This window comes from Pempheris klunzingeri, chromosome 21, assembly GCF_042242105.1.
Source record: "Pempheris klunzingeri isolate RE-2024b chromosome 21, fPemKlu1.hap1, whole genome shotgun sequence".
Lineage (NCBI taxonomy): Eukaryota > Metazoa > Chordata > Actinopteri > Acropomatiformes > Pempheridae > Pempheris > Pempheris klunzingeri.
This window is the reverse complement of record NC_092032.1, coordinates 20431650-20443891: the sequence shown is the minus strand read 5'-3', so window position 1 is coordinate 20443891 and position 12242 is coordinate 20431650. Positions and strand designations below refer to the sequence as shown.

The window sequence follows — 12242 nt, the reverse complement described above, 5'->3', positions numbered from 1 at the left end:
GAGAGTCAGTGAACTGACCTCAGAGTCTCCAGTCTGCAGTCTGGACTCTCCAGAAAACCACACAGCAGCTTCACTCCTGAATCCTGCAGCTTGTTTCCACTCAGCTCCAGATCTCTCAGATGGGAGGGGTTGGACTTCAGAGCTGAGGCCAGATGAGCACAGCTGACCTCTGACAGACTGCAGGACCTCAATCTGAATAAAGAATAAATGATGGAGCTAAAAATCCATATAAAATGCAGTCAGAAGTGTTGAGGGTTTGAATCTGCAGCTCAGCATCACTGTGTCCTCATCAATGAGCTTTTCCCTAAAAGGAGCAGAGAGACTTTCTCATTGTGTTACTGTGGATCAGCATCATGTCGACCTTCTACGGACAAATAACCATTAATAACATGCTGCTGATCTCAGTCAGGTCTGGAAGATCAATACTTTTCTGGTCTGAAGGATCAATATGGTTGATCAGACGTCGATCAGCACATTGGAACAGAAGTAGGAACATTTCTGCTTCAGGAGGTAAACGTGATCCATTTAAAAACAGATAATGATTCAGGGGATCTTCTGAATGTAGATGTGACCATTTACCAATAATTCTGAGCATGAACTCACTTTAACCACCAACAGAGGACATTTTCTACACTTTCTTCAACAAACACAGATCTGTTGTGGCTGCACACTGAATTTAATCCAGGAAACATGAAAATATGAACAAGAGGATATTTACATCTTTAAGGTTGTTAGTTATATATGAAGAGAAATGAGGTTCAGTTGTTAACTGAACACATCAGATCTACAATAGTGACAGAGAGTCAGTGAACTGACCTCAGAGTCTCCAGTCTGCAGTCTGGACTCTCCAGAAAACCACACAGCAGCTTCACTCCTGAATCCTGCAGCTTGTTTCCACTCAGCTCCAGATCTCTCAGATGGGAGGGGTTGGACTTCAGAGCTGAGACCAGAGGAGCACAGCTGACCTCTGACAGACTGCAGTACCTCAATCTGAATAAAGAATAAATGATGTAACTTTAGAAGACGATGTTCACTGAAATCATTCAGCGTTTAATAATCAGCTCAGAGCTGAAGAAGGTTTAGAACGGAGACGTTTAGTAAATCTCCAAACAGCTGAACCCAACAGGATGCAGGTTAAACAGTGTAAAATACAAACAGTGACACTGAGCTCTCATTAATATTCATGACAACGTGCTGCTTCTTCAGTAAAGACGCAGTGACGTCACCTCTTCAGCTCTGCAGCTCCACCAGTGGCTCCATCTCTACAAACTCATGTTGTGCAGCCAAACACAATAAAAACCCTCAGAAACTGATTTAAGATTCGACTCCAGATCCCAAACTTCTGAAAGATGCCAAAGATGTCAGGATGGATTTAGAGGAAAAGACACTTTAGCATTAACATACTGAGTGTGGTTCAGTATCCCCAGTTTAATAACAGTAACTAGAAACAGTTCCTGAATAACTGCAGTGTGAATGCTGCTCTGCTTCCATCTGGTGGCTCAAACGTCACTAATGAGCTGCTGCTCATCAGCTGTCACTCTGTGCTCACACGCAGCTCTTTTCATTGAGATTTCTTGAGATTGAGATCCAGGTTTTACTCAGAACGGTACGTGTCGCGGCCATAACGTGTGGCCCAGTGGAGAGAAGAGGGTCTGCTGAACACGTACATGTAGTTTGAGGTCTCTACCTTTAAAATGAGAGAACTGGAGCAGGTTAGAAAAGTCTTAGTTTCTGCCTCCCTCCTCAACTTTCAGCTCTCACTTAACATGGCGGTCAATGAGGCAGTCGGTCGGCACTCCCGTCGCTCCGAGGCTCGTAGCGGGAGCTGCGTACGTTTCTGCGTGTTCTGAGTCACATCGCTGTGTCGGCAAGGATTTTCCCGACGTTTTGATGCACAAATGGTGAGTGTGAGTGACACACTGAGGGCGTGAGAGCGTTTTAAAGACAACATTTCCAGGCGAACTTTCCGCTCCACATACACACTCATTATAAAATGTGAGAAGGAGGGAAAACGGCACAAAACTAAAACTGTGATCTTGTCAAAACAGTAGATCACAGAGCTGAACCGACACCACCGTGAGCAGCAGGAGACTCTGCTGAAGATGAAGATGTGTCATTTGTTTGGACAAAGTTGAAAAATGACCTCAATGTCACAGTTTTAAAAGTCCAAACTTTGTGGGTTTGGTCAAAGATTTCAGAGCCAAAATAACATTAGAGTGAATGAGGGGGTTGAAGTGGTTTCCTGGTGCTTTGGGGCCGAAAGTTCAAAAACCGTGAGTCCGACAGCTGAAATGGTCACAGGCTCTTAAAGAAGACACATTTCTCTACGTTTTGATGTATAAATTGTGTAGAAAAAGTTGAAGGTGTCGACGTTAAAAGGGCTGAAGAGAGAAAATTGTTGAAGAAGCACAAAGGCTGAGTAGCAGCAGGTGGTGACATCACTGATGACATCACCCACTCTATGCAGCGCAATACACACTCATTATAAAATGTGAGAAGGAGGGAAAACGGCACAAAACTAAAACTGTGATTTCGTCAAAACCGTAAAAGATATCAAAAAGCTGAATGATGTGGAAACAGCTGAAGGTCTTGTGACCTGTTTAACAGTTGAATGGAGTCTCTAGCTGAAAGTATGAGGGAGCTATAAGCTTTCTAAGTGGAGGAAGTTGAAGAGAATTTGAAAATTCCTCCCAAAAAGTTCAGTTTTAAAGAAAAGTTTAAATATTGTAAAAAGTTTCAAAGGTAGAATTGTGAAAAGTCAAAGCTCCCTAGAGACCGACGAGCTGAACACTTTGATGTTGGAACCGTTTCTGTAGCTCAAAGTGTGGAGCAGTTGAAACGCTGCAATGAAGAATAAAACAGGATATCAATAGTGTGAATGCTGCAACACAGCATTCACACTATTGATTTCACAAGTTTAACGTCACCACAACCTTCACATCATATAAATCTGAGCACAGAAGTCAAACCTGGTGTTTAGTACCTCAGAGTCTCCAGTCTGCAGTCTGGACTCTCCAGAAAACCACACAGCGTCACTCCTGAATCCTGCAGCTTGTTCTCACTCAGCTCCAGATCTCTCAGATGGGAGGGGTTGGACTTCAGAGCTGAGACCAGAGGAGCACAGCTGACCTCTGACAGACTGCAGCACATCAATCTGAATAAAGAATAAATGATGGAGACAAACATTCATTCATAATATGAGCTTTTCCCTAAAAGGAGCAGAGAGACTTTCTCATAGTTACTGTGGATCAGCATCATGTCCACCTTCTACAGACATCATCCAAATGTCAGCACAACATTCAGACACCTATTGATGATCAATAACATGCTGCTGATCTCAGTCAGGTCTGGAATCAGAGGATCAGTTCTACATTGGTCCTTTAAACAGCTGCATTTAGAAACAGGCTCTGATCTCTGAGAGTCCCTCTATATATGAGTGAGTGTGTTCTGAAGATCAATGTCAGTGATCAGACATTATTGGTGAACACACTGAAATCAACAGAAACCAAAGAAATGTTTCTACTTCAGTGAGTAAACTTGATCAGTTTAAAACAGATATTAGTTCAGAGGTTCTTCTGGATTCAGATGTGACCATTTACCAACAATTCTAAACATTCATTCCCTTTAAAACTAAGAGAGAACATTTCCTACACTTTCTTCAAGAAGCACAAACCTGTTGTGACTGCTCACTCAACTCAGAAAGGAAATGAACAACTTCATGCATCTTAGTTATATATGAAGAGAAATGAGGTTCAGTTGTTAACTGAACACATCAGATCTACAATAGTGACAGAGAGTCAGTGAACTGACCTCAGAGTCTCCAGTCTGCAGTCTGGACTCTCCAGAAAACCACACAGCAGCTTCACTCCTGAATCCTGCAGCTTGTTCTCACTCAGCTCCAGATCTCTCAGATGGGAGGGGTTGGACTTCAGAGCTGAGACCAGAGGAGCACAGCTGACCTCTGACAGACTGCAGTCCTTCAATCTGAATAAAGAATAAATGATGTCACTTTAGAAGACGATGTTCACTGAAATCATTCAGCGTTTAATAATCAGCTCAGAGCTGAAGAAGGTTTAGAACGGAGACGTTTAGTAAATCTCCAAACAGCTGAACCCAACAGGATGCAGGTTAAACAGTGTAAAATACAAACAGTGACACTGAGCTCTCATTAATATTCATGACAACATGCTGCTTCTTCAGTAAAGACGCAGTGACGTCACCTCTTCAACTCTGCAGCTCCACCAGTGGCTCCATCTCTACAAACTCATGTTGTGCAGCCAAACACAATAAAAACCCTCAGAAACTGATTTAAGATTCGACTCCAGATCCCAAACTTCTGAAAGATGCCAAAGAACAAAAGTCATCTCCAATATTTCTGTTAGGAACAGTGGAGTCATAAAATCACAGCTTCTTCAGTTTAAACTCTTCAGTCACTAGAAGCATCATAAAGCTTCAGAAACATGTTGGAAAAAGAAAATCCTGAATACATTTGTTATTGTCTGATAGTTGAAACAGAGATTATTGATCTGTTCTTTGTATGCATGTCTTTTTTATTACCACTTATTTAAACCATGACGGGAACATGAGATGAAAATCAGCTGTTTAAGAGGTTCAGAGTGAATCCTTCTGTGCACATTGATCTTTATTACAGTTTGAAATATGCAGCTCAACATTTCTCTGCTGCAGACAATGGACTAAACCACTGAAGAAGAAAACAGACTGAAACAAGCTTTTATGGTCTTTTAATGCATCTTCTCTTCAGCTTGAACTGTTTATGTTCTTGTGCTTTTATCATCTTTTACCTGCAGTTTAATGTCTTGTTTCTATTGTGCTTTCTGTCCCTGGAAGCACTTTGAATTGTGTAGCTGCCATTGAAGTCAGCTTTGTAACTGAAGTTCATTTAATTACTTTTGAGTTAAAAACAGGAATGATTTAGTTAATAAATAGATGTTTTGTTGTTTTATATAAATAAGTTTAAAGGATTCAGAAACACACAATGGTGAATATTGTAGAAAAGGGAACCTTTCTGTTTACCTTGTTGGGGTCAGGTCAGTTTTTGTAGACGCACTATATCAATCACCACATGAAGCTGCTGATGCTGTGAGTGAATGAGAGCACTGAAGAAGAGCACATTGTTTTCTTCTGGAAGTTTTCTCCCCAAAGGTTCATGCAGCCAATGAGGAATGAAGCCTGTGTCTATTTACAGTGTGCTGTTGTTTGAGTTTATCATGCATTTCTTTTAATAGTCATCTTCTGAATTTGTGCTCAGCCTCATATATTTGTATATGACTTTGTATATTTGGCATTGACGGCATTGGCTTCATCATTTCACCACTTGGGGAATAAATGTCTGTATGAAAAAAGACACCTTGTCGTCCGTGATCAAACTGGAGTCTGAAAGGAGCCGTACAAATAAATGTGCCTGCTTTATGTATTCAGACACTCAGTGTGGATCAGTAGGATATCAGCCTTCTGTCTGCAGCTCAGTGGCACAACGTTCACATCATATCAACCTGAACACACTAGTCAAACGTGGTGTTTAGTTTAGGCTGAACAAAGAATACATAATGTAGATGAACCCTGACTGAAGCTTTTATAGAAAAATATTTTTGTTCAGAAAGCTGGTGAACTTTCTGAAAAAACCTTTTCTTGTATCTCACTTGAAAATGAAAGGTTTAATACAGGCCTCTAGTTATTTAAGACATCAGTGTCTAGGGGTGGTTTTTCTAGCAGTGATTGTAATGGATGCTGGAAAACATCCACCTTAAAAAGACATGTTAATGATGAGTCTGACAGGGTGAAGCTTGCACTCAAAGCAGTCCTTAAAGATGTAGCAGGGACTGGGTCAGGACAGCACCTGGTAGACTGACTGTCATTCAACAGTCTATATAATTGTTGATCAGGTGTAGTGGTGAACATCGACCTGTTTCTGCTACAACGACTCATGTTGCTGTCAGCATCTAAGACAATGGCTGCTCTACCTGAGGTGATGTTGTTGTTAAAGAACATTTAAAATCCCTCACATCCAGTTGAAGATATTTGGCTCAGGCCTTCACTGACAGAGGCAGGACTGAGATACCGGTGTATGGAAATGAGCTCCTCTTACATCTTCACTGACTGAAGGACCAAACAGTGACTCTGTGGAAGCTGCACAACCGTCCTGTCAAACACTCCATTTATCACCTTTTTCTCACAAATGTTCAGCCATTTGGAACAAAGAGATCATTTCTGAAGAAACTTCTTCAGGTGTTTAAAGTGATGAACTACTATGATAAATTCATGAACTGACCGCAGAGTCTCCAGTCCACAGTTTGGACTCTCTAGTCCAGCAGACAGCTGCTTCACTCCAGACTCTTTCAGCTGATTAAGACTCAGCTTCAGCTCTCTCAGATGGGAGGGGCTGGACTTCAGAGCTGAGGCCACGATTTCATAGTGACTCTCTGAGAGAGAACAGCCAGACAGCCTTGAAACAGAAATTACAAAGCATCATATTATAAAAGAGGACACCTGATATTGATATCATGCATGTGATGATGAAATAGTTTAACATTTCCTGATTGGAGCTTTGCTTTGACATCACACCTCTGCAGTGCAGCACTTGTTTTACCAGGGCTGTATGAGGCCTCCATCACCCAAAGGAAGGTAGATAGAAGAACAGCAACAATATTACAATTATTAGAAATAAGCAGAAGGCTGTGATCATTTATTTGACAGCTAGAAAACAAAACCAACTGAAGAGTCAATGTTTTCTTTTGTTGTCAAAGTATTTGAAACAAATCAAGAACAAACAGATCACTATTTTAAGAACTTACCGAACTTTTCTGCAGTTCCTCACAGCTGGAATCAGCCTCCGTCGTCCCTCCTCTGATGTGTTGTACTTCTCCAGGTCCAACTCCTCCAGAACCTCCTCTGACATCTGCAGCATGTAGGCCAGAGCTGAGCAGTGGATCTCTGAGAGTTTCTTCTCTGATCTGTTCTCTGACTTCAGGAACTCTTGGATCTCCTGATGGACTGAGTGGTCGTTCATCTCCGTCAGACAGTGGAAGATGTTGATGCTTCTGTCTGGAGAGACTTCGTCCGTCTTTCTCCTCTTCAGGTTGTCGATGGCTCTCTGAATGACTTCTGGACTGTTGTCTGTCCGACCCAGCAGGCCTCCTAAGAGTCTCTGGTTGGACTCCACAGAGAGGCCATGAAGGAAGCGGACAAACAGATCCAGGTGACCATTTTTGCTTTTAAAGGATTTCATCATGGCTCCACTCAGGAAGACATCCAGGGATGAGTGATCCCTACCTCCCAGGAAGTCCTTCAGCACCTCTGTGTTCCTGTTGGTGTAACAGTGGAACATGTAGACTGCAGCCAGAAACTCCTGAACGCTCAGGTGAACGAAGCAGTAGACTGTTTTCTGGAAGATCACACTCTCTCTTTTGAAGATCTCGGTACAAACTCCTGAGTACACCGAGGCCTCTGTGGCATCCAGACCGACCTGCTCCAGGTCTTCCTGGTAGAACATGATGGTTCCTTTCTGCAGCTGTTCAAACGCCAGCCTCCCCAGCTTCAGGAGAACGTCCCCGTCAGCCTCCATCAGCTCCTGTGGACTTGTCTCATGTCCCCCCTCGTACTTCTGCTTCTTCCTCTTTGTCTGAACCAGCAGGAAGTGTGAGTACAGGTCAGTCAGGGTCTTGGGCAGCTCTCCTCTCTGGTCTGTAGTCAACATGTGCTCCAGAACTGTGGCAGTGATCCAGCAGAAGACTGGGATCTGACACATGATGTGGAGGCTCCTGGAGGCCTTGACGTGTGAGATGATCCTGCTGGACAGCTCTTCATCACTGACTCTCCTCCTGAAGTACTCCTCCTTCTGGGCGTCAGTGAAGCCTCGTACCTCTGTTACCCTGTCAACACATGCAGGAGGGATCTGATGGGCTGCTGCAGGTCGGGAAGTGATCCAGACGAGAGCCGCTGGAAGCAGATTCCCCTTGATGAGGTTTGTCAGCAGCACGTTGACTGACGACTTCTGGGTGACGTCAGAAACGACCTCCTCGTTGTTGAAATCCAGTGACAGTCTGCTTTCATCCAGGCCGTCAAAGATGAACAACAGTTTACAGACGGCGAGCTTCTCTGCGGTGACCTTCTGTAACGTTGGATGGAAAACATGGAGCAGCCTGAGAAGACTGAGCTGCTCGTCTCTGATCAGGTTCAGCTCCCTGAACGAAAGCAGAACCACCAGACTGACATCTTGGTTTTCCAAACCCTCCGCCCAGTCCAGAGTGAACTTCTGCACTGAGAAGGTTTTTCCGACGCCGGCGACGCCATTCGTCAGAGCGACTCTGATGGGTGTCTGTTGGTGAGGTAAGGCTTTAAAGATGTCCTGGCACTTGATTGGAGCGTCATGGAGGGTCTTCTTCTTGGAAGTCGTCTCCAGCTGCCTCACCTCATGTTGGGTATTAACCTCTTCGCTCTGCCCCTCTGTGATGAAGAGCTCAGTGTAGATCTTGTTGAGGAGGGTTCCACTTCCTGCTTCATCACTTCCTGCTTCATCACTTCCTGCTTCATCACTTCCTTCAGTCACACGTTCACATCTCCTCCTCAGGCTGATCTTATGTTCATCTAGAACCTCCTGCAGACCACCATTCACTAAAAAAGAGAGAAAGATTGAAACAAAGCAAAGACAGTTTGACGATGTGCTGGTTGTTTTCATGACCCATAAAAATGATGAATATAAGAAAATGAATAAAGTCCACTTTTGGAGTTTTTCCCTTGTTTCCAGTGTCTCTTCCTTGTCTGGGTTTGTGTATTGTGCAGCTCCTTTGCTCACTCTCCCTGCTGAACACCTGTGCTCACCTGTTCCTGGCCTGTTACTGTGTTCCCTTGTGCCTCAGGATAACCCTTCAGCTGCCTTTCTGCCCTCCTGCTTGCATCCAACGCTTGTGCAGCTCCAGCCTGCTCACAGCATCCACTCTTACTGCTTTGTCCTCTGCCATCACCAGCCATTCACCTCTCAGATTCATCTTATGACTGAAGCTCAGTCATGTAGTTACGGTCAGTCACTGCCTCTGTACATGTCTTTTGTTTGTCCTCCACCATAGTGTTTTAGCCCGGAGCCCTTTCTTCACCCAGGAGCTGGTGCAGCTTCTGGTTCAGGACCATTGTGCCTGGATTAGTCCAACTGGCTCCTGGCTGCTCAGCCTGCACGATCCATCTGACCTCTGAAGCTCATCCAGAATGCAGCAGCCGGCTGGTTTCAACCTTTCCAAGTTCTCCCACACAACACAGCTCCTCTGCAACCTGGACTGGCGACCGTTGGCCGATTCAAGTCCCTTGTACTTGCATATTGTGCTGCCAATGGGTCACGCTCGTACTATTTCCAGAACAGGATAAAACCAGACCCCCCCAGCCCATCCACTGTGCTCTGATGATTGGGGTGCTACTCCCTTACTATCTTCAGATCTGGCAATTCACTTCTGTCTGAGTCAGGCATCATTAATGTAGTCTATCTGAGTTCTACTACACTGTAAAGAGGACCTCCTTGGCTTTCTAGTGATTATACACACATGGGGTTCTGTTGTTTCAAAAGGGCAGGAACAGGAAAATAACCTGTTTTAAGGCAGTGAGTTGTTTAAGTGATGACATTTATAAAGAAGTATTTCTGTTCTCCATCAGGATGTTGTTATATTTGATGAGGATGGAGAGAGCCGGGCAGTAGAGCAGCTTTTACATTTAGTTTTGTTTGTTTCCAAAATTCATAATTTTAAATGTGATTACTGTTAAAGTGTATTGTTTTATCATTGATAGATTGCTGCTTGTAATGTTCTCTTTGTGGAAAAGACTGACAACGTTCACTACAAGGAATATTTCACTAAAAATTTCATCTTTGAGAAAAAGTCTTTTGATATGTTTTACATCCCAACTGCTTAAATGATGTAAATTATATTCAAAACCTTTTTTTCCTCCAGGTCTGAGGAGGATATGAGGGGGGTGACCAAGCTACTGCTCAACAAACTCAGAAACTAATCACTATTTTCATTTTTGGGTGGTCTGTGTCTTTACAATGAATCAGGATGGATTTGTTCACATGTAATCTAATCTTCAGCCACACCCACGGCTGTATGACACAACAGATGTTAGTGAGTCCAGACCAGTGACAGATGGACAGTCTTACTTTGTTCACAGCTGCTCTGACTGACTGTCTGCAGTCCAGGTGTTGCTCTGCATCTGTCTGCACACTGGGGACAGGAAGAGCCTCCTGATGAAGCACACTGGTCCCAGTATGAGGTGATGCACTGTCTGCAGAACCAGTGTCCACAGCTGCTACCGACTGGATCCTTCAGGACGTCCTGACACACAGCGCAGCTCCTCTTCCTCTTTCTGTGGACACATTTCTTTAACTAAAATCATTTGCTGGCTGTTGTTGGATAAAAAGCATTTGGTCAGTACTGCGTAGAATCTCAGACGGCCGAGGACAACAGTCAAAGTGTTACTTTACAGTTTGAACTCAGCATTCAGCCTGGAATGAAAATGGAAAATGAATTTTCTTTTCCTCTCAGTGATCTGCCTGTCGTTTATCATTACAAACTCTATTTCACAGTAACATTGATTTTGAATAGTTCTAAATCTTCACAGGGACACTAACGCTGAGCGACAATGTGGGAATATTTTCTTGGAGTCAAACTTCTGAAATCGAGGTTCTCAGGTGTTTTTCCAAAGAAATAAAACCAGATTCATCTCAGCTTGAAACAGTTTCTGCACTAATAGTTCTGCATCTTAAACAGACATCTTTTAGCATTTTGTCTTCACCATCAACGCATCAATTCTATCAGTCTGTCAGTTTACAGTAAAAAACAAAGTCTCTTACGTTGTGTCTGAGGGTCCAGGTTCATTACTGAAGTCTGGAGGTTTATCTTTGGACCGGTCACTCTTCAGAGACAGACAGCTGGACACTGCAGACTCTGCTCTCTGCCTGTTGTACTGAACTCTGCAAACACCAGCATGTTTTGATTCACACCACATGAATCCTTGATAAATTCTCTGATAATAAAACCTTACAGGAAGCTCTGGCACAGCATGGACACAGACAGAAGGGAGGCTGAGGGACGGCAGCACCCTCTGAAATCAGGTTTTCTAAAAGCCATCGCCTGATAAAAAAAGTTTAGCTGTAGTGTTCAAACTAGAGTCTTACTAGGATGTGGGCTGCATGTTAGCACACAAGCATTTGCCTTGTTTTCAGTCCGTTTATCATCATATGTATTAGTCCATCACTAGATCTATATGATACAGACTCTAATGTAGACTCAGTGAGGTCAGAGGAGATGGGATGATAATAGAGATGTGACGTTCGCGAACGAGTCGAGTCTTTGAACGGCTCTTTTAAGTGAACGATGAGAACCGATTCACAGTTGCGAGCCGTTCTGATATGTAAATTGCCCGCGCTGCCTTCATGTGTCACCTGTGTGCCCCACGAGTCTGAGTTGTCCACGCTGCCTTCACCTGAACGACTAATGACATCGAGTTTGAGTCGTCCACAGCACGCTCCATTCACGTAAACGCAGCTACAGATGCGCAGCATCAGGGGAGGAGATATTAGTGAGCGCCGCCCGACTGGACTGAAGACATTTACATTCAGGGAGCAGGAGATATTAACCACTGAAGAAAAGTTATTTGTTATTGTTTCCATTGTTCTGATGTGGATTCCAGTCGAGGAGCTGAGTTCCTGTTTGTAAAGTAGTTCAGGTGAACACACACCAGGTAGTTTAGAACAATTATGCATTCACTTTTGTATCATGTCCTAATTTCTATTCTAGTTTTATTTATATTATTTTTATATATATATATATATATATTTATTTATTATTTTCATATTTTTTCTGTATTGTTAAAATGTTCATGTGTGGAAAATTTCACACTAAAGTTATTTTGCATGGAAGTTATCTGCAGCCTGCGTAGTTTTTATTGTGCCACAAAGTTTTTTAGGTGAAGGGAAAATTCAAAATAGTGATCTCACTGTCAAAGCATGTTGGTACGGCACCATCTTATAGAACGATTACACTGAAAACACAAGCCAAATGAAATTATAATCAATATTTCAGAATAGATATGTTTGAATTATTCTGAACCAAATCTTATTTTACAACTGCTACCAGTGATTGTTTCCTTGATGAAAACAAGTTACCCCTGGTTGACTTCTAATAAATAAATAAGTAAATATAACAACGAGTCAGTCGTTTGAACGGCTCTTTGAAAGGAACGGC

At 43.1% G+C, this 12242-nt stretch overlaps 1 protein-coding gene across 4 annotated transcripts in view; it reads right to left on the bottom strand.

Annotated features, from left to right (window-relative positions):
• LOC139221065 (NLR family CARD domain-containing protein 3-like) overlaps positions 1-12242 on the bottom strand; it is a 191847-nt gene that overhangs the window by 52176 nt on the left and 127429 nt on the right. The window contains exons 3-10 of one of the 4 annotated variants that reach the window (XM_070852975.1): positions 10850-10969; positions 10157-10362; positions 6813-8631; positions 6290-6463; positions 3811-3984; positions 2984-3154; positions 817-990; positions 19-192 (exon numbers count right to left, since the gene is read on the bottom strand). The exons of 1 other annotated variant lie outside the window; for it this stretch is intronic. In XM_070852975.1, the coding sequence (XP_070709076.1) occupies positions 19-192; positions 817-990; positions 2984-3154; positions 3811-3984; positions 6290-6463; positions 6813-8631; positions 10157-10362; positions 10850-10969 (3012 nt within the window). The remainder of the gene's footprint in view (positions 1-18; positions 193-816; positions 991-2983; positions 3155-3810; positions 3985-6289; positions 6464-6812; positions 8632-10156; positions 10363-10849; positions 10970-12242) is intronic. 2 more of the 4 variants (XM_070852973.1, XM_070852971.1) reach the window with 2 other exon arrangements.